Source organism: Scaptodrosophila lebanonensis, unplaced genomic scaffold, assembly GCF_003285725.1.
Source record: "Scaptodrosophila lebanonensis strain 11010-0011.00,11010-0021.00 unplaced genomic scaffold, SlebRS2 tig00000053-arrow-pilon, whole genome shotgun sequence".
Taxonomy (NCBI): domain Eukaryota; kingdom Metazoa; phylum Arthropoda; class Insecta; order Diptera; family Drosophilidae; genus Scaptodrosophila; species Scaptodrosophila lebanonensis.
Genome location: NW_022060548.1, coordinates 96,682 through 119,684, shown reverse-complemented (window position 1 = coordinate 119,684; position 23,003 = coordinate 96,682). Strand labels below are relative to the sequence as shown.

Genomic DNA, 23,003 nt, shown 5'->3' with positions numbered 1-23,003 from the left:
ATGCATTTCAGTTTTTACTTTCCGTGCTCTATATTCTCTGTCCATATAATGTTTTAATATTGTCGTTTCGTCATTTGATTTATATATAAGTATACATAAAGAACGTTTTCTTACTTAGGACAGAAGCTTTATAGTTTAGCCTATGTATATAAATATTCTGATGTTGGAGTTCCTCTGCGTCATTGTTCGCTGTTAAATGTTCGTTTTATTAAGTGTGTACTTAAATACAGGACAGGTTACATTTTTGATAAAGAAATTCAGAATATATAAACGACTATATCGCAACACAAAGTGCTCTCCCGAACATGTTCAAAACATATTTATAGATTCATTTCAAGCTTAACAATCAGTTACACGTTTGCACTTAAATAATATTGATTACAACTTGTAGTGTGCAAAGGCCTAGTAATTTTTTCTTTTTTTTTTTTTTTTAATTTAGTTTTCAAGTAAACATTATACAACAACACCTTTGGAAGGCTTGGCGCCCAGTATATCCGAAAGTTTCTGCTGATATGAGGCTAAACTATTGGCATCGACATTATGTACCTTACAGGACAATTGCAAAGCATTTAGATATTGCATTTCAGTAAACTCTGTGCCACGCTCCAACAGTGCATTGAGTATTTCCTGGGAACAAAAAAAAAAATATATATAAATATAGAAAGCCGAAGCTGCAAATTCTGAAAGTTTGTGCTCACATCTGGCTCCATGCATAGCAGTTCATAGAAATGTTTTGCCTGGTCTAGGGCAACCTCCCTAGACGCGGTAATGTTGCTCAGCGTCTGTTGCAGTGCAATGGAGTTACGGCACATCCGTTGTACCGTGATTTGATCAATGTGTTCCAAGTAGTTGGACGCTTGTATAAGTATTCGTGCGGCTAAATGAGCTAGGCCCTCAAAAATGTACTGCAACGAGATAGTTTCATTAAAAGATCGGCTTAATATACTCCTTCGTATGACTTACTCTAGTCTTGCGCGGATGCAAGGTGGCACTAAATGCCTCATCCATTTCAGATAATCGCTTTGTTAGAACCTGCACTTGACGGTCTGGCTCTAGGATGTCATCCTTCGAACCAATGTAACTATTTGTTTTTACACTGCTCTTGGAGCGTAAATAGTGAAAACATTGCACGCGAACTTCCAGATGTAGCACCAGTAGGCACGTATTGGCGAGCTCATCGAATTCTAATGCCAAATTAGTCATTACTTTAATGGTACCATCCTTAATGGCCACATTTGAAGCGCATTCAGCAGACACGGCATTCAATCCGTTCACCAAGGGACGACGAAGCTCGTTGGCAAACTCAGAAACACGACTGGAGAACCATTCCATGCTCTCTTGCAGTATAGCCAACTCTTTGAGGACACTTATATCGGCTAATATCTCTTGCTGTGTAATGCCACCCTCGCCTAAATTGCTGGTAAGCATCTCAGCTTCCCGGATATTACGTTGTTGCACCTGCAATGGGCTCTCTTCTTCTGATGGCTCAAAATTGCTTCGTTGTAGTTTTTTGCTGTGCTTGGCCCGTTGACTTGAACTCTTAAGATCAGTCCAATTCGGCAGTGTTCTGCAGCAGTCCAAAATAGGTTAATACGAGATTAATAAAATAATTGATTTGCTTACTTTAAAAATCGACTAATATCTTCATCCTTCAACCACGCCACACTGTAGATACGCTTGTCTTCTGAATCGGGCTGGACAATACCTCGATAAGCCGCTTGGCAAATCTCGCGATACGTTTTAAGCAGAGAACACACCATCTTCAGTAGTTCTTCTGAATAACAAGGCAAGTCTTGTATTAAAGTTTTTGTCTCGATCAAACGGCGTTCCACCATAACAGTAGATTGCAACAATGGTCTGCTCAAGTTGAAGGTTTTCATCTCTTCAGGGGTTATAATAGTGCGCCAGGCGTCTTGGTTCTTGGATAATGACTCAATTGTCAGCTGCAAGTTTCGATTGTGACCCTTGGAGAGGAATGTGTCCTTAATATAGTTGTCAACAAAGTCATGTAAACTGCATGGATGCCTGAAAAATATACAGTCAATATGACTATATATAGAGAATACAAAACCAGACATGAAGTTCACTTACCCAGGCTTACATTTCATAAAGTTCTCAATCTCTTGTATATAACCCATCAATGGCAAATATACTTTGGTTATAACATTCTGATCCGGGGTGCAAATTAACACCTTTTCGCGCTGCTTTTTTTCATGAGGAAGCAATCCGGTCGCCGAGCCCTTACCACTGCCAGCGGGACCGCCTAAGGTGGCTACTAAATTATCATCCATCGATGCGTCAGAAGCATTACGTCTGTGTTGCTTATAAGGCTCTTGAGTGTTGGCATTGCTTGGTGTATGGGAGGACTTGTCAAATTTAAACATGGTCTTTTTCGTGCTTTTAAAAGAAACAAAAAGCTCTAGATAATTGTTGGACATTGATTTGATAACGGAATATAATTTGTGCTTTAAGGAATTAAATTAAATGTACATATTACGCACCAACGAATTATTACATTAACACGTTGCCTTCGTGATGGCACAGTTAACAATTGGTTTAAAAAAGTAATAGAAATTGCATTTTTTTTGTAAGGTGCAATTGAATGTAAAACTCACCTCGGAACTTTGCGCCTTAGGAAGTACGAATTTATATTGTTCGTTGGCTCGGCGAAACTAGACTGTGCATTCTCGTCGGACGCGGTGTTTTGTATATCCAAGTAGTCAGTGAGCAAAAGTTGCAACTGTAATGAGGTCACTTTAAATGATAATCCCCAAAGGTATTTATATTATTTACTTACAACCGACTGTGCCTGGGCCCAAAAATCAGTCAAATCGTAGGGTTGGGGTCCAACTACGGTATATTTTTGCGCCACTGCCAAATAATTTTTAAGAAGAAGAGCATGGGTCTTTGCAATGGCCTTCAATTGTTTAAAAATGATCTCTAACAGCATTAGCAAAGGATTGGACTCGCCAGCAATATCCTTAACCGCACCATTAGCCGACAACTGATGTGTGGTGTTTTGTACAACATTTAAAAGTTCCGTTTGGATCTGCACACGCAACGTTTCCAAGGAATCTGGTACCTTGTGCAACATACCGAAGCATTCAACAATAATTGCAATGAAATAGTTCATGCTTAGTTCTGGGTCAATAAGATCGGTATCTTCGATTATCTCAGCTTTATCTAAATCGAAACCTTGGGCCATTTCGGTCAGAGCTTTGCGCACACGTGCATTGGCTTCGATGCGATCCGTGGAGCGTCGCGCTCCAATGCCACGCGTAAAGCTGGAGTTCAGGCGACTCGAATTGGTGCGTTGGAACGTAGATAATGCTTCATTGGCCGAATTTTTATACACCTGTGTAACAAGTTCTTCGTGCAGTCGCTGATACAATTGTTGACGGCGCGTTTGTAAATCGGCCCTCAAATCGGTAAGGCCCTCAACACCTTGTAATGGTCCATTAAGAGTGGCAAGAGCATCGGTAAGTGCTTTGCTTGCATGTAAATATTGACGCTTGGCCGTGTAGCTGACCACACGTTGAGGCACTTTGCGCAGCTCCTGACTGAAATGAAATGCTCATAAATTGTATGTTCACTTGATGCCTGGTATCTTACATTTGCTCCAGCATTTCCAACAAATACTTATGCTGCACTGCATCCGTCCACATTTTTTTGAGCTCATCGCGTCGACATTGGAGCAACCGTTTGCAGGCGCCGAGGTTCTCCTTTACCGCATGTATGCGCTCACGGCTGGCTGTCACCTCCGTGGACACTTGACTGAAGAGGGGCAATACTTGGGTGAGCTGCTGGTCATGTCGAGAGACCAATTCGTTTAGACGCTGATCTGAGCACTTAAATTCGTGTTCAATTTTCAATTTCTCCTTTTGACGCTCCTCTGTTGTTTCGCTGAAGCCAAGGGATTTGATGACATTGACAAGAAACCCACATCCTGCAGACTGTGGTTCAAGAGAAGTGTCACCAATTATAATTATGTTATTATCGACAACAGAATGAGGGCGGACGCACAACAACAAGCACAGAAACAACAACATACAGTTGCTGCAGTCATCGCACTTGTGTCGTCATCACACACGCAATACAAATTTTCGCACAAAACATTTCTTTTAGATTGTGAATTGAACTAAAATTTATTCGACTTGATAAATTTACAAATTCATTTTAGACTTGAAGATTATCGCTTGAAAAGCGTTTTAAGATTTGGCTTGAAATTCATATTTACGTCTTCTTTTCCGTATTTGACACCGCGCGGCGGCTTTGTCGGTGGCGGCGCATCCATGTATATACGATTAAAGGAGAATGTCTGTGGAACTGATGAAACACAATAAATTAACTTAATTTGTTAGCAACATTAAATCCGGCCCCTTTTGTGCTGTGCCGTGGGCTTCCTCTTCTTTTATAAAAACATATCGATATTCATCGACATATCGATAATTTCCTTTGTGTGTTGGAAAGCGATAAACTACCATAGTACACTGAAAGCTGACTGCAACGACACTGCGGTGCAAACAAATTTGGCTGTATTGTGTTTGAATAAGTTTTGCCGTACTCTGTTGTAATCAAATGAAGCAAGCATGTGTATAGTTTTGTTTTTAAACTTTATTACGTAACGGTTTTGCTGTAGCTATAGTTAAAGTGCTCGGCTATGCATTTATACTTTAAATACTTTACTTGCTCAAAAAGCTTTTGGCATATGCAATTTCAAAAGCTGAACTACTAATTTTTTTGGTTTTTTTAATTGCTTACGTTTTCAATGGATTACTTTTATAAGAGTCATTAGCTGTGCTTTTTTGTAATGTTTTATAAATATTTTTCAAATATGCAGCGTATTGCTGTGGTGCTTTCGACTTATTTTATATAAAATTCGTAAGTATACATATATTTTTATGAATTGTTTTTAAAAGATCATAAAATCTTCGTAAAATTACAAAACTAGTTGAAATGAATGTAAAATGGGAGTCACAATGAGTTTCACTTTTGTTGGTGCTACCAGTTATGTTTGATTTAGGTACAGTTTACCAATCGGAGGTATTACAATAATGATTGTTGTATATTTTTTTTTAGCATATGATACGTGTATGTGTACATAAATGTGACTAAGATTATTACAGTGGAAGTTGATATGATCATTTTTTGTTTTTTTTTTATAGGTGGGTCTTTGGGGTTTACACAATATAATGAATTAACTGCATACACACATTTTTATGTTCATCGTTGCAATTCTTCATTTGCTTGACAATAAAGCAAATTCAATTTATATATTTATATTCGAATAAATTTGGCCGATGGTTAGCGAAAACTTTGGTTAAATAAGTATACTATATGTGTTGCTTTTGTTTTTTGTCAGTTAACTTCAAAATTGTTCTCATATTCGATTGCTTAGCATGATTGCATCATGATTAATGCTCTGTATCTAGAGAGTTCACAAAAGTTTTGGATTGTTTTCCTTGTAATGTTTGGCTTTTGCAGTTTTCACAAATCACTAAGACTAAATGTACATATTTCACTAAGTAATTTAAATTTAAATAAGCATTTATAAGCTTATGCGCACTACCAATTTAATTAATTACTGCTGTTCTTTGCTGTATGCGTGTAAATTGAATTATTCGATTACTCCTTTTTAGGCCACTCACTGGTCATAATGCTGAGTCGGCGTATATTTGGCTTATCGTAGTCCTCCATTGAAATTCCCCGCGAAAGACGACGTCCACCATTAGCACCCTCAAAGGAGCCCGAGCTGGCAGTAGAATAGGCCCGTCCACGGTCCACTCCAGGCATAACCACCGATGTGAGCAGTCCCTGGCCCTTACAGAAAAGTAATATAGATTGTGCCACCTTGCCAGGCTGAGCAAACGAAGCAGAATGTGTAAAATAATTGTGAGTGTGACAAAGAGTTAAAAAAAAAACAAATGACTTACAGCATCGGCCAAAACATCGCCAGCTCGTTCAATTTTTAACATTGTCACTCTCTCCTTCTCAACATCGCGGTGCAGCTTCTCCACCATCGAAGCATAAGGACTAAGCATGCCGGTAATCAGGATAACATCAACTTTGCAACCTTTGAGGGTCAGGTCCTTGCGACTGAAAAAGAAATACAATTTTTAATTTGGAATGCTGACACGGCAATCCGTTAGCTACTTACTTCATAAACGCCTTTACATATAGACCCACATTTTTGCTGTTCAGTGAGCGATGCAAACGCTTCTGATACTCGGCAACAATTTTGTCCTTGTCTGGGTTCTCCCCAATGATTTGCTAGAGTTTGTGTGTATTGTTACGTGTGAGTGGAGTGTAAGTGAAGTAAATTTTATAAAATCAATATTAGTATGCGCTAGTTAGAATCATATTTCCAAAGCGAAAAGCAAAGCAACTATTAATACAGACATGCGGATACGGATATCACAAAATTACTGTAGGCATGCAATAACAAAATGACCAAACTGTTTGCGATATTGACACGTTCAAGGATCGATTTGTATTTGTTTTGGAGCTTGCTTTGAATTTGAGGAACGCTTTATACCAATTGTTGCCTGACAATGAGGGTGAACTACGTACCGAACGCTAAAAGAAAAATAATAATATTAGGAATCAAATAAATATATAGCATGCTTAGAATTCTAGCACAAAAAAACTCTGTTCTAATTAGCTAATCTGGTAAAATGATCAAAGTTTGGACAATATTAGAATTTTGAGTTTGCGGCGCCGAAGCATATTGCTAGAAGGGGAGCCAAATGAATGAATTACAATAAAGAAACAAATTGAAAAAGTTAGCAGTCAATGCTACTAGCATTGATGGGATAGGGGTGAATAGGAGAATAGTAGCAAAAGGAAATGCTTTATGAGTTTTAAAATATTTTTCAAAAAACCAGTTTACCTCCATGACCTTTGTTAAGAATTTACAAACGCACCGCGCAACACCCACAAGGGGAATGGATCAGTTAATATATCGAAATTGAAATAAGAATTCCAAAAGAACATAAAATAGACAAAAATTTTAAAAAAGTAAAGTACATTTAGATCATCAACCAATCAACCAACATACACACACACATACATCACATACAAATACACGAAAACACGCACAGTGGAGCGCGTCATTTTTCCTTTTTCGTCTACTTACATGTCCAAATTTGTGATACATTAAGAAGCTTTCAGCCGACTGAGCTACCTCATCGCTCTTCCAGCTAATGAACTGTAAATGACCCACAAAAATCATGATATTATAATATGGAAATATGTGTGGATACCCACCTTGTTCTTGAACGATTGGAGAACACTGGCAGCACTGCCGGTAGCATTGATCAGTATCAGGCCGAGGGCACGGCTTGGGTGTGCCAAGCCGAAGCGTGCCAACACATTGGCGCCGGCACCCTCCCCCAAACCAATCACGTACTTCACATGCAGATAGTCTAGAACCGTGACCAAGTCCTCGCCAAGAGTCTGCAACGATGGGAACGGAAAGCTATCCGGCAACGCATCGGCGTTGTCCGCATGTCCGGGCACAATGCAGTGTATGAAGCAGGATCTCTCCTTGATCTCTGTCATACAGGGGCTGTTAACAAACTCCTGGAAGGAGTTGTCTGCAAATAAGGGAAATTTATATATGTATTTAGCTTCAACTTATATTTATAAGTAATTGACCGGGATGACGAGATAATTGCTAATGTCTATGCGTTTGCGCATCTAAGTGTCTGATAGAATTTGATTTTGTAGCTCACTTATTATAACTCTATTTGTTGTTCCTATTATTTAAGTTACGTATAAACCAATAATCGAATTCTTAGACATAATGGACAATATTTTGTATTTCAAACAAATTAAAGATTAAGGATTAAGATTAAGGATTAAATCAAAATATTCTAATAAAATCTATGAGGTTTCTTTAAGCAATGAATTATTTACAAGAAAATTCGCTTTTTTATGAACAAAATTTATCTTCCTGAAATAAGTGCACCATTTTTTAAAAATTATATATTTAAATTTCCAAAAAAATAATAAGTTTATTTTTAAAACTATATTATTCAATTTAAAAAAAAGTTTATTTTTTGAATTATATTTTAAAAATTCTTTAAATACATGAATACATTCTTTTCAATGAACATATTTTTTACCCCTACCCACTTTTAACTGCTTTCTTATAAATATTTTAAATAATTAAAAAATTGTAAACAGCAGCAATTATTTTTCTAAAAATTAGGGAAACATTTTCATTTTTTGCTCGTAATATTTAAAATGGCGTTGGTTTTACATCCAAATATTTTGTGGATACATTTTTTTGTGTCTGATAGGAAATACTTTTGTTGTAAACATTTTTAAATACTCACGATTACAGCCTAAATCGTGCACGGTTATAAAAACAGCTCGTTTCTCCTGCTGCGATAGATCTCCCTGTTGGGTTTAAATATATAAAATGAACAGAAAAGTATTTTAAAAAGTGTCCGCTCCGTAATGTATGCTGACTTTTTTCTCACCTGCACGATGACAGTAAGATCTCCGCTCTTTTCAGTGCTTATGTTGTATTTCTGTGAATTAAAGATATGCGACATATGCGTACATAAAATTAAATAATTATCAAAACCAAATTATGCAATGCTGACAGCAAGGTTAATTCCTTTTTATATACAGCTAGCAGCACAAAAGTTTGAAAAAATAATTTCACGTATTCATTAAGGTAAACTCAAGCGTGAAATGAGTCGGCATGAAATGACCAAAAATGTGAGTGAGCCCATGCCCTATATTTGTCTGTATATTTGTGTGTTGAAATTATATTTAAATTTAACTGCCGCATGTTTTGTTCATTACTTTCGTGTAATACTTTCCTGTTTCTTAATATTGAAAGTGCATTTACTGTCGCACCATTTCTGTAGCTTTTAATACATATAAGTAAATACCTAGATTTCCATGAAAATGCGGGAGTGGCTTTTCCCTCTACCTTAGTCACTTATTAAAGCGTTAGGCTCAAATCCTATAAGCTGAGAGTCCCACCCACAAGCCCAAGCCAGTCGAACCATTGGCAATGTTTTTAGCATCCTTTGGGCCTTCACGCTCCCACAAAACACTTATTGAAATTGAACGAAACTATAAAAGTGTCAAAAGACCAGAGGCAATAACAGCCCCAGCCCCCCAGCCAGCCAGCTCAGTTCGAGCCCATCAATATCTGTCGGTCTGTCGTTTTGTCTGCTGTAAGCTCTTTAATGTACCTTTTCTTCGGTCTTGGGGGTTGTGTAAGTAAATAAATAAAGTATTATGTAAATGTAACGTAAACATTTCACAGCATTGTGTAGCCCCCGACCTACAATGAGCCTACATTATCCATTATCCAACATTGTCGCCACCTACATACATATATAAATACATATATATGTACATAAATAAATACAATGTTACCGTTACTGATAAAGCAATTGTAAATATAACATCGCTGTGTGTGTGCAAAAAATGAAATTTCGTCATTAAATTTGAAACGTAAATAAATCATATTATTTTTATATTCATAATAATTCGCTTTGTTGCGCCATAAGTCGCTGCTGCTCGCACCGTTAACGTGGCCAAATTTACATAACAAGCCAATAAAACAAACAAAGCCCCAAGCTGGATTCAATGCAGCTTGTCGTTAACTGCACATAATGGTTGACTGGCTGCCTGCCTCGCTGGGACTCTTGTGGGCTGATGGGTGGGTTGTGGAATGGCCCCAACCGCTCATTGTTATTGCAGCTGTTCGGATATAGGAGTACAGGCAGCAGCATGCTGAGGGCTCCGAGTAGGGGCACGGCATTCAAGAGTAATTGCAAAACAAACAACAACATCGAAAATGCAGCACATTGTCGTCACAAATCAATTGCCATTAATTGAGTGTGTGAGCGCAAATTTGCGAGCAACGACAACTGGCAGCTGAAAAAGGCATTAGCTGAGGGTGTCGCACAGCTTAACCATACATATATATGTATGTGTATAATTAATTTAGGAATGCCGGATCGAGGTCAATTAAGTTATTAAATTTTAGTAAACACAAAAAAGCATACACAATGTTTGGTTATGGCTGAGTTAAAAACCAATTTATATTTTTATATCGTCAACTATCTTTTGGCAAATAATTTGTTTAAATCCGAGTCGCACACAGAAACGTATATAAGGTAAAAATTTCGAAATGCTGATTTGCTTAATTTTTAGTCAAGCTTAAATAAATCAGTATAAACTTTTCTTGATTTTGTTGACCTACAAACTTTTGACTTATGGAAAATTATTCTGGTGCTAGTAAGAGTGGGGAGAGATTTAGGGTCCTCCTTACCTTATCCTGTCTATTATGCAGTTACGAGTTACGTATACAAATCAGAAAGCCTCATTGCTAAGCTAAACTAAACCAATTAGACCACGCATGGCCTTTCACCATTTGAGTGCAGGATATAATAGAGTTAAACAGCTCCTTTCTCTAAACAGATTTTCACAGTTGTTCTGGAAATACTATATGTTACTTATTTTCTATGTGTGTTTGTACATGGTCGAAAGCTGTTGTCTTGACACATATAAACCGAATTTTCATTGCGTGTCAGCTGAGGGAAATGCCATCAACAGGCCACCACATTTCTCACACGTGAATGCACAGAAATAAAAATAAGCGCTTATAAATAATGGAATTGCCCATAAACTGCAGGATGATGAATGCGTTTCCACTTTCTGCCTGCCTGCCTGCCCCTTTAAAAGTATCCAATGCTTTCCTCAGATGGCCGTAGCAGTTGCCGACAGCTGTCAGGCTAGTGCAGAGGTTGACGGCGCATTGATGACATGATTGATTGGCGAATGAATGCTGCATTTGTTGGGTTGTCGCAGGCAGTAAGCACATGGATAGAGCACGTTCAAGTATTTGTACAATCACCTACGGGTCGTATACGTAACGAGAACAAGAAAAACTTTTACTGGCAGTCAAGTTTTTACGCTCTTGGCATTTGTGCTATGGCTATTGTTGTCCGAGCAATTGTTTGTTTGCCTTTTTCGACTTGCGTCAACTATTTTGCCTCAAGTTCTGTTATGTGTGTGTGTGTGTGTGCGTGTGTGTTTTTGTTACTGTTGATGTGTTATTTTGTTTTATTGTGCCCCTCTTCCAGCATGCCAACCAGAACTAGTCAATTAAAAGGCACTTGGTTCAATCGCTTGATTTACAGACCCACTCGCGCATTTTGTTCATACATACATAAATATATACAAATGTTAGAAACAATTGCAATGCTAGTTAAAGTTTGTTTTTATTGTATGTGCTCTTCCATTCGCGTACTTTTAATTGGCCATTCAATGAGTTTGAATGATGTACTTGTGTAATTGAGATATACTGATGGGGGGCTAGCAAATATTTAAGCATATTTTAATTTTCAGTTGAGCAATGTGACAATATAGTATGCGAGGCGTGTGAACTTGCAAAGTTTTTACATTATTGTCCAAATTAGGCAGCTCTGTGTAACACCCCGAAAAGTATGCTAGCGAAAATTGTAAGCTGAAGACCAAACATGTCTGTCCAAGGATAAAGTTTACCTTTGAATTAAAATAATATTTTGCATTACATACTTTATTAATTGTTAGCAATTTTGTTTTTAAAAAAAAGTTTCTTTATTATGGCGTAAATTTTCCATCAAGTTTCTCTATAGAAACGGTTTTGGCGGAGCAACATATTCTGTATTCTTGATTGATCAGGTTCAAGAAAGTTTTTCAACAGCTTATTAAGCCACAATAAGACGTAGTTATCTTGTATCAATTGAGGATTCTCGGTAGCCCAATCCAGACACAAATTTTTTACGTCCCTCATGATTTTTGTGACAACAATTGTGAATGCACTTTCTGATCTCGCCGCTTTTCTCTTAATTGTATAGATAATAATGCAACTTTTTTTTGCAGGGTATAATGAGTGGCAGGATACAAAAAATTTATTAAATTTGATACGTACAGAGCAAAAAAAAAACCTCGACATGAATTGCATTTTCATGTTCGTAAAGTTTGTGTTGGCTTTTGGTGTCCACTTCCGATGTGTGTCTGTTGTGGTTGCGGAAAGCTTTCCAGCTCTAAATATTGCTTTACATTTGATGGTGATGCTTCTGCCTGCAACTAGGGGAGGGGGTTGCTGCAACGGCAATCTCTGATGTGCATCAATGAATTGCAAACATCCATAAAAGTGTATCAGTCGGTCATGCGATATGTGTGGGTTGGTAGGTGAGGACATAGGTTGAGGCATTGCCCTCCAGCGCTGTGCACAAAAAACACACACACATACATACATACATATGTACATTTATCAGGGCAGCTAAAAGCTTCAGTGCGGCGGCGGATAGTAAGCGGTGGGTGGTAGGTGGGTGTGAAGCTGTATACGTGTTAACTCATTGACCTCGTTATTGTTGCTGTTACTTGCTGTTCTAGATGCTGCTAATGCTGCCGTTGATTTCGTTGCCAGCATCCAGTTACTCTCATATATATCTGTACATAGTTATGTACTGTATGTATTTTCGCAGGCGTTATAGCCAACTTCCCGACTGCCCCACAACTACTAGAACTTTTGGTTCTCTACCGCAAAGTAAAATTTGTTGTGCCCGCCAACGTTGCTTTAATGTCGTAAGCACGTCGATCCGTCCTAAGTGCTTCTTATACATGCATACATACATATGGTACATTTGTACGGATGTACTATATACACCAACTTATAATACTGTATGTAGTTTGGTTATGGGTTGTTTGTTTGTGGGTTCCCGCCATATTTTGATATTATTCCCCTTGCAGCTGGCTGTCAGTCAATCGCAGCCTCGATGTGGCTAGTAAATTCAAATTTCGCACTTCACTCTGCTTTTCGTGTTCTAATTATAAGGAACTCTACTCTAATCAATCCCCTAGTAACTTAAGCAGGAACATCTCCCTACATTTAACTAACCAGCATTAATTACACATGCACTAATGCAATACTAATCACCCCATGTGAGTCGGGGCACATCGGGGCACTTGAATACCCCTTTTAGATTAATTTAGTAGCACTTCACTCTGCTTCTCGTGTTCTAATTATAAGGAACTCTACCGTATAATTTCGTCTAATCAATCCCCTAGTAACTTAAGTAGGAACATCTCTCTACATTAAACTAAGCAGCATTAATTACACATGCACTAATGCAATACTAATCACTCGCTGCGAGTCGGGGCACATCGGGGCACTTGAATACCCCTTTTAGATTAATTTAGTATATATTCAATTCTGCTTTTTTTTAATGTTATGCGTTGTATTCTTTGTTTACAAAATGGCAGTATTATTTGCTATTGATTTCAAATTAAATTTTAAAAAATGTTTTTAGTAGTATTTTAGATATACAAGCAACTAACTGTAAAACATGTACAATAAAGAATACCAAAAAAAAAAACTGAAAATATCAAAATTGCAATTAGTTAATCGCCATCGATAGGCAACATTATTTGAAATCACAATCAAACATCGGCAATCAAGAAATTATTTGGGAGCGGCTCTGTATTTTATAATCGTTATCGACCTACATGTAATATAATAATATATTGCATTAATGAATGCACCTTCACCATAAAAGGAAATCTAGCAAAAGATCTGCCACAAAATGTGGAATCAATAATATTTTAGGAAGATATAAGACACAATATTTGCACACCAATCAAGTGTTTGTCTGACTTGTTGTATGAAAACAGCAAACATTTCTTGAACGCGAAAAGTGCGTCTTATGGGTTTGATAATAATTTAGCTTTTATAAAAAACTGAAAGCTGCAAAACGACAAAAAAAAAATTACGAAAACGTTTGAAATTGATATGAATTCATACGATTCATGGCGTCGCAACTCCCGCCCTACCTCAGCTATCCCAGATAAATGTACTATATATACACATGTACATACATACATATGTATGTATTTCTTGTGGAGATAGCCTGTGTTTGAGCCAGCTTTGAGTTTTGACGTTTTTGTCAAAACTGCGGTAATTAAGAAGAAAACCAAGTAAAGAAATACGTTGATTGAAGCTCACTTTAGTTCATAGTTCATATTTAACAAAGCTGTCACACATCCAATCAGAACAGAATATTTTTTATCGGACGTCAATGCATGAACCCGGAAATCTTTTCCAGACCGAGCCAGGCTTTTATGAATTTAGGTTAACTCAATAGTTCTGATTGCTGTTGTTCTGTATGCTGCATGCGTAATGCGTTGCTCGCATTGCTCATAGCTTTTGGCTAAATGAAAACAAACAAAACATATTTATTTATTTATGTATTTTTTTGTAGCGACATAGAGCTAGGCCGAAGGCAAACTTTGATGACCACAGCGGCGGCTACTTCCTTTTGCAAATGTATTCAAGTGTAAATGGATTTCGGTTCATAACCGCACACTTAAGGGACCCGAGCGTCCCAATGCTATACACCAGCAGACGTACAATCAGCATCTATATTGACATCGGACCTTTGGCATCTCCAACGCAATTCGAGCTGAGCAATCCCTCGTTCACTTATATATGTATGTGTGCACGTATGTGTTCGCATAATGGGTCATATGTTGATATATGGGTTTAAATGTTTCGATAGATATCCGATGCCTGCCCTGTGACCTTATAGTAGTAGATGTATATGTGTGTTTTTATTAAAATGATGTTTCGCTGTTGATATATTTACGTATGCCCTTTGGTGAAGACGCATGTGGATTGGCGTTGGCACGCAAACAAACTTCTGTACAGAATCCAATTTGGCGCACAGGTCGATTATAAATTTTATTAGTGGTGTGGTTACTAAATTATGCATGATATATGCATATCTTAATGTTCATGTATATGCTAGTAGGGGGTGTTCCCTAGAAGTTTGTTTTAATAGTTGATTTATGGTAGTCGTAAGCCAATGGCACAACATTTGTTACATTTAAATACTCGTACATCATATACTACTTGTATTATAATGCGGTTTTGCGAAATCCAAACTAAAACCTGAATGGTTCGGTGCAAATAGCAAATCCTCACACTATTGATAACCAATAAAATTAATTGTATTACTTGTTTTAAACATTTGCCAATATTTGTAACTTTCGAAATTCAGCTGTTTAAAAAATGTAAAGTTAGAACTCGTTCAATTAGATCTTGTTTTACTATAATGCCTTAAATAGTGGCTAGATGCTGCCAACGTTAACATGTTCTGCATAGTCTATTATTTGTGCTTTCAGCATCAACAAAAGTCTTTAATAGGTACTCTGAGTTTTCCTGTCACGTTTAAGTTTTTGTGTTTATTCAAGTTTATTCTTAGCATTGGCATTGATGTGGATTCAGTCCCAGTACTCTGTTGCGTGTCAAAAGTTTTAAGTTGTGATTCGTGTTTCAAGTACAATTAAGCATTTGGCCAGAACTTTAGATCTGCTGAATAAAGAATTCCTCCATGCCCCCAACCCCCCTTCCCAAAGAATAAAAGAAGGTTAAGATGTATGCCGAAAGTGCTTATTGTTGTCTCAAATTTAACTTGAATGAAACTTTAAAAAGAATTCAAACGAGCTAAGAAGTTATCTTCATCGGGTCTGAGGCGATGCTATGTATATATTTTTCACTGCGTCAAAAAACAAAACTATACTGCCTACTATTTCCCTTTTATTTTAATTTGTATTCAAAAGTATTTTTGATGCATGGCCATCAGATATTATTGCAACATTCGCGAAATGCAATTTTTTTCACATATCTTTAGAAATAAGCAAGTTTTTAATACTTCCATAATTAATATTTTTGATCTCTGCTGCAGAAACATATTTATATTTTTGAACTAAACGCATTTGTGTCATTGTATTGCTTTAAATATAAACTTCATTTGGTCTATAAGCAATATAAGAAGACTAACAGCAATCAGTTAACATTTTGAAGAACAGATTAGCAAATGTTGCAGATATTAGGAAGAAGGGTTTAGCACAGACTGAGTTCATCACCATTTAATTCTCACCAATATCTTCCTATTGACTTTGCTCCATTTTCGTATTTAAAGCACTAGTCGTGTAAGAGGAGCACCCTATATAGTAATGGCGTTATTGGGGTGTAAACATTGCTGCACATTAATATTAATTTGTTGAAGAGCCTAATTGAATGCGTGCTACATAATACATGTTTAAGCTTATTTTGCTTTATCCCTTACTAATTGCATGAATATATGCTTGCACATGGCCCACAATGACGTTGCCATAAAGAGAAAAGCTTTGCACAGTCAGACATGTGTGTTGAAGAAACTGAAGCAAAGGGTATGTGATTGCTCATCACAATTGGGCACGTTTGCTGTTACAAAATTATTTCTGATTTCATAGGAAGTAATAACACTTTGAAACTAACTTTAATGCAGTGTGACGTGTGCTGGAAGATCAAATAACAATAAGTAGATATTTGTAAGAACCTTGTATACTAGTAAGTATACTATGTGTATAAATGAAACTTTTTCTCTGCACGCTGTGCGAGGAAATGCATCGCATCCTCAACTTTTACGCAAACCCCAAGTCGATGTTATAAAATACTGAAAGCCAGTAGTTCAATAAGTTAGTTTTTCCCACCGCTGTCAAGGTTCTGGCTGGCAGCTATCGCTATTTATTGCAGAAAAGAGTAGTAAAGTTTGATTTTATTACTCACCAAAAGAAATCATGTTTCATATGACTCTTTTCTCTCGATTGCGTTTTCTGCGTCCGTTCGCATTATACGACCTGTATAACTTATAGTATGATATACAAGTATTTGTGTGTCTACTCGTATTTATTGCCACGCCTGTGAATCAAATTCAAGTTCATGGCACATCCAGCGCCACGTCTGCCTAATATTTCATATTTTTCGCACGCTCAAATTGCCAAGCTCATTAAAAGGAGTAAAGCGCAGAAAATGTGTTCACAACAAAGCATATTATTAAAAATTTTGCCAAACTTTGCCCCAAAAAGGCCAGACAACTTTTTAACTACACTTGAAAGCGAAAAAGAAATTTGGGAAAAATTCACGCCTACGGTCACAATGCAGTTGACATTAAGAACGCCATTAATAGACGCGCCAACACATACACATATATTATATACTTGTATATGTATGTATGTATGTGCATGACCGCAAATTAAACGTAATTTAAGTTTTAGGGGAATGAAAAGTTTGAGAAAAAGCGAAAAGGACTTTGCATACGCGTGACCTTGAAAAAATTAAATGTAAGTTCAACAAACAAGGATTCGTTCTCTGCTTTTTTTTTGTATGCTTAAAAATACTTTAAAAATATCTAGCATATTAATGCAAGCAGCTTTCTCATGGACGTAAACATGACGCTTTGCTGCTTGCCAGCAGCGATTCAACAACACAATTCGAATGTTAATTAAAATAGAGAATTGTATATAAGCTGTCGCTGCTTTATACATGTGCATAGTATTTTTAATGACGCATACCATCTCTAACTAATATTCATTTCAAAAAGTATAAAAGCGCACAAAGCTGTGTTTAACTTGTTAGTCTCTAAGCTAAAATTTTGCATCATACAATAAAAGGACTTTCAAGTACTGAAATATGACTTTAATCAACCTATTTCTGGCCAAATTTAAAAATCGAGGAACTTAAATTTCTCGCTAATAGAAAATTACTCAGAAGTATGCTACAAGTTTAGGCAACGAATGTACAATCCGCTTCTTAAATATACAAAAATATTTCTGCCATTTTTCAACGAAATTAACAGCCAGAAATGATTTCAGGAAAGGACAACCATATGTCGAAGAGAGGATAACTACATAAATTCAAGAATTTAACGCACAACTTTCTTGCGTATTAAGAGTCAACAGAATGGAGAAAAAGGAAAAGTGAATTAAGGAATCCAATGAACTCAACGACGGTTTCAAATTCAAAGCTCATCCGCATTTTTCATGGATCACATAGCAGCATTTGAGGCAGCACTTTGTACTCCTCTGCTGCCAATTTGCTTCAATGAAAGTTCATTTAATGTGAATACATGCGAGTCCATAAACAGGAACAACTCGTGTTTGACTCGAGCTCTGCCCCAAGCGAAGCATAAACTCCCAGTGCATGAGTCAAGAAAATACAAGTAACATGACATATTTGCAAAAGCCGAGCAATCTGACAGGAATGTGTTTAATTTTTTGTTTTTTTTTTTTTTTTGTTTTGTACAGCTGAACAATTAACGTGCGCAGTTGGCCAAATAAAAATAAAGGAAAGAAAAATATTTTGAAATATCGCGGCCAGATGCCGATGCCAAGCATTTCTTATTCGGTTGCCGCTTTAATAAAGGACCGCAGGCATACTTTACAGCACAGTTTATGGTTTTGATAGGATATAAGTGAAAGCAGAGAAGAGAAAAGGGAAAACAAATTACAAAAATGCCTGTGGCTTGCGCTAGTGTTGTAGAGCAGGAGAGCTGAAGTAAATCATGATAGTCATAGTTTGCTAAGCTTGTTGACAGACTCTATTAAAAACGCTTTTGTATATCAGTTTCATGGCCACATAAATGGCACACAAATTAAGATTACCATTAAAGTTGTTATCAAAATCTTCAGACTTGCAGAAACATCCTTAAAACACACACACACACAATACTCGGAAATTTGAATGCAACAATAAAACTAGCATCTGCCAGTGTCATCCACACAACAACCACACAAAAAGTGCATTGCCAGCCACAGCACTGTCAGCATATTGGGAGATGCAGGATTACAAAACAATTTAAACAAAAAATGATGCAAAAAATTGTGTGTTTGTTTTGCATTAGTTCGTCTTTTGTAATGTTCAAAATCAGAGAAAAAAGAACACGACTTCGAGACCCTATTCGTAATGTTTATGCGGTACAGTTGTGTACAATGTGGCAGGAAATATGTAGTTAGATGCACATATGCGGATGCTGCTGCCTTCTGCACGCCTGGGCCTTGTGTCACGTACTAGTGTGCCATGAAATATGTATAATGGTTATGTGTCGGAGTAAGTGTACGCGAGTGTACTTCTGTGTGGGTGTTTTTGCAGTTGCATCCCGAATAGCAGAACGAATATGGGTATCCAGCAAAAACACACACAGCCATGCACAGATGCCACCGCTTTCACATAATTAAACACACTCGTAACTCATTCAACATACACGGCGTGTGGATTGCAATCAAAGGAGCATATTTAAACACGCATTCAAGTCGAGTTCACGTTCACACGTTTTGGACACAATGAGGGTAGTGTGGAAATCGGTACCCATGATCAGACTGGTGGGAAAAATGTGTTGCATACCTCTTAGGCGCAGACCATCGAACCAACAAAACATGAATAAATTTGAATTTATGACTATTTCTGTTAAGTTTGTTGCAACAAATGAGAAAAATTAACTTTTTTAACGGCTTTAAGCAGCTTCAGAAGCCACCAATAAAGTCATAAATAGAGTGGGTCGAGTGGCACCAAAACTTACGCTAACTTTCTCGTTGCTGCTGCTGGGACTTGCTCCGCCAGCGGTCGCACCTGCGGCACTATGCTGAGGTGTACTCGGCTTGGACATGCTGACGCAAAGTTATTTCAGCTCAAGTTAAATGGGAACAACTCGCGACTCGCCACACGGTAAAGACAGAATTTCTTGCGTATCTTAAGACTCACAAACGTCTCGCACTTTTCATCTAATGGGCGCACAGGAGCATCAGCACAAATTACAAAATTGGTCAGCGAATTCGATTCAATAACGGTAATGTCAACGTTCTACCAACTGCGCGCTGCTTGCAACGAGCCCTCAACGACGACTGTGCCAGCTCTTATCAGCCTAGTGTGCATAAAGCGCAACCCCGAGCGCCAAGCTGGTAAACGAACTTTAACGAAGCGCCACGAGCGTCGAGAGCTCGCCTCTCACGCAACGACTGCGAAGAGGAGCAAAACAAAATGTGGCAAAAGTGAAAATGGGCAACAAAAATTAAAGCGCTCAAATGTTGCTGTGCGTAGGTACACTGAAACACTCGGGGAATACTTAATTTTTTTGAATCAGCCTGAAATATTAAGTATCAACTCAAATAAATTAATCATTTGTGTAGAAAAAGTGATTTACTCGTTATTAGTTACTGATCATTGTTAATATCAAGTAAGCAGGAATACTTTCCAATAATATGGGCAAATGATATTATTTTTAAAAATATTTACAAGAAATAGCATTCTAATGAATTATGTGTGTACGAGATAACAGCATTGAGCCATTATAATATTAAAAGTTTCGTAATGTCTCATTAATCCTGTTGTAATCATGGTAGTCGCTAAGATTAAAATACATATACTTACACCTAAGAATTGGGTGTACACTGTACACCTAATTCTGTTTTTACACGATAGATTGGTTTCTAAAAAAGTCGTGTAAAAAAAGACATTGATCATATGCAAATTTTCAAACCGTGTAAAAACAGAATTAGGTGTACTAAAGTAATAAACATAAAAACCGTACTTAAATATAGCATTTAGTTGTTGACACCGGCTTACACCAATCGCTTTTCTTTTAGAACTAAAAACATCCCCTTTTTCTAAGTGTACTCGTATGTATGTGTGTAGATGTGACGGAATGTGAGATGGCGGTGGCTGTATCGCAATAAATGGTGGCACACAATGGCGCAATGGCGGAGAAGAGACTGATGTGAGGAGGGGGCTATTCGCTGGTCTGCTAAAACATTGACGTAGGGCAGTTAGCTGGGCAGGTGTGTGCTTGTGACGCTGCCAACTACGAAAAATATATAAAAGCATTTAAAATATTGCTTTAAAACAAAAAATAAAAATAAAGTATCTCTAGTGGCTATAAATAAGCGAAAAAAGTTCAAAAAAATTGCGCTTTTGATTTAAGAAAAAACATATACATTTAATATTAAACAGAGAACGGTACATTTTTTCAGTCTGGCAACGCTCGACGGCACTACAACTCAATGTATCGTTGCCTACTTTTGCGCGCACAGCATTACAAGAAAAGCGTGGGAGATTCGTTATATATGTACATATGTATGTATGTGTTGGTTTTTGTCTGTGTATATAGAACGCAAAGAAAAGTTTCGTTTCTCTGACATTCTTGTGCTGAGAGTTTCACCCCATTACTTATAGTTGTTATTGTTGCGCTCACAATTCTTCTGCGCGCCTTTTTGTTTTGATGTGCTAATTTAGCAGCAGGCGGTAAAAGCATCCAACGCCCCAACCGCCTCCTTACAGTCCACAATCTGTCCACATCCCCGAAGCCACCCCGATACGCGACTCAATGAATTTGCGCATTAGAATTGCGTGTATCCTAGGTCAAGCCGGCAAGCAGGCGAAGGCGTGGGCCGCCACCTCTTTTTTTTCAGCACAATGGCCAAATTGTAGAGCAAAATCGGTCAGCAAAAGAAAAGCTAGAAGACGGACAGAAAAGAAAAAAGACAACTATTTGCATAGCGCACAAAAAAATGCGAAGCTAAGCGCCAACAAACAATGGCCAAGGCGAGGGACAATAACGTGGTCGCTTGGTTGCTCGCTTGGTTGGTAGTCGGTGTTTGGTTGGAGGTTTCGCCCCCCTCCCCAATGCTATGCTCACACTGATGATAATGATGATAAAGCTTTACAGCTGCCTCTACCACTGGCATCAATGAACGTGGCATGGCCATAAGTCTGATGAGTTTTCCTGACAATGACGCAGCACAATGAATTCACAGAGCTAGCTGCTATACGCAGCTATACACACACACACAGCTGAGTACATATTTCTACATACTATATGCGCTTGTGTGTATACGTGGGTATATTTAATTCTTGCGAGGAAAAAGTGCTGCACAATGCCAGGGGCCACATCTACCTATTTGCGCGCGAACATAACATATTATGGCAAGTACAGTGAAGCCTTTGGTACTTATCGAATAATTTTTAAAGAACATTATAACATAAAAACAAATATACATTAATCAAATCACATGCACATATATCAATTAATCAACAAATAATGTCTGATTTTACTGCTAAGAGCAATTCAATCAGAATTACACTTACAATAAAGTAGAAAAACATAACATATTTTCAAATAAATGGTTTAATTGTTTCATTTAATTGTTTAATTAATATACCCATATGTTTAAAAGTTCTATAAATAAGAAGGATGATACAACTTGAAAAATTTATCACAAATTGATATTTTAATAAATAAAAAAGTGCCCAAGACTATATTGACTGTAAAACACTTTGTCCACATTGAATTGTTTGAAAAAATACAAAAATTACTGGACAGCCTATGTTCTTAATATATGCTTTGATGTGTTTAAACATATATTAAACTATTTTCAAAAGCGTCAACAACTTTTGTGCATTATACGTCGATATATGTACTATATAAACAAGATAGGCCAATTACTAAAACGTTCAATTCAGATTGTAATAATTTCCTTTCAAATTTAAAATAGTTTTTTGTTACTTATATTAAAAATATTAATTTAAAAGACTTCTACCCATATATTGATACAGAGCTTGGGTTTTAAGGTAGATTTTATGTTAAATATTTCTTCTTCTGGCTTATTATTTCATGTAAATATTAAAATAGTTCTATATTTGTAAAGCAAAAATTGTTTCATAAGCAAACGGAATACTCGAAAGATATTAACAAGTTCATTTGGTATTTTAAAGAGTTACAACGGGGTGTTGTATTTGATTTACTGCTCACTAGTAGAGTTCGTTACACCGAAGCTTAACTGCGAATGTAAAGCCCCTTAGCTGTTGCGCATCATTTATAAAACTGATGCATATTGAGCGTTTAGTTTATGGCCCATTTAAATATGAGTTGAGTTGTTACATACATTTCCTGGCGACGGCAATCCGCTTAATAGCAGGTTCTTGTTGCTGCAGTTTCTCTTTAAGTGGCGCCTTCAAGCATGCCACACCCAGCCACACACGCACAACTACTTTGTGCTGACTGGCCCAGATGCCCCTCCCATGGCCCTCTTTCATTTTACCATTGTCTGCAGCTTGCAACGCCTTTCATCAAACCGCTTAAGTAACAGGCGTCTTTTGTGCCGTTTTATGC

At 37.3% G+C, this 23,003-nt stretch overlaps 1 protein-coding gene across 9 annotated transcripts in view; it reads right to left on the bottom strand.

The window, feature by feature from the left end:
* Positions 1-163: 163 nt before the first annotated feature.
* Positions 164-23,003, bottom strand: part of LOC115624371 (exocyst complex component 4) — a 29,350-nt gene continuing 6,510 nt past the window's right edge. For 3 of the 9 annotated variants that reach the window (XM_030519038.1, XM_030519040.1, XM_030519044.1), the window contains 17 exons: positions 8,487-8,537; positions 8,340-8,403; positions 7,267-7,595; positions 7,136-7,207; positions 6,457-6,576; positions 6,158-6,270; positions 5,934-6,096; positions 5,649-5,859; positions 4,238-4,326; positions 3,613-3,953; positions 2,798-3,560; positions 2,616-2,740; positions 2,092-2,397; positions 1,624-2,025; positions 964-1,567; positions 699-905; positions 164-627 (listed from right to left, as the gene is read on the bottom strand). In XM_030519038.1, coding sequence (XP_030374898.1) covers positions 454-627; positions 699-905; positions 964-1,567; positions 1,624-2,025; positions 2,092-2,397; positions 2,616-2,740; positions 2,798-3,560; positions 3,613-3,953; positions 4,238-4,326; positions 5,649-5,859; positions 5,934-6,096; positions 6,158-6,270; positions 6,457-6,576; positions 7,136-7,207; positions 7,267-7,595; positions 8,340-8,403; positions 8,487-8,537 — 4,134 coding nt within the window. In that variant the 3' untranslated portion in view covers positions 164-453. Of the gene's footprint in view, positions 628-698; positions 906-963; positions 1,568-1,623; positions 2,026-2,091; positions 2,398-2,615; positions 2,741-2,797; positions 3,561-3,612; positions 3,954-4,237; positions 4,327-4,596; positions 5,860-5,933; positions 6,097-6,157; positions 6,271-6,456; positions 6,577-6,889; positions 6,899-7,135; positions 7,208-7,266; positions 7,596-8,339; positions 8,404-8,486; positions 8,538-19,418; positions 19,747-23,003 lie in introns of those variants that run through there. The other 6 variants (XM_030519039.1, XM_030519042.1, XM_030519041.1 and 3 more) reach the window with 6 other exon arrangements.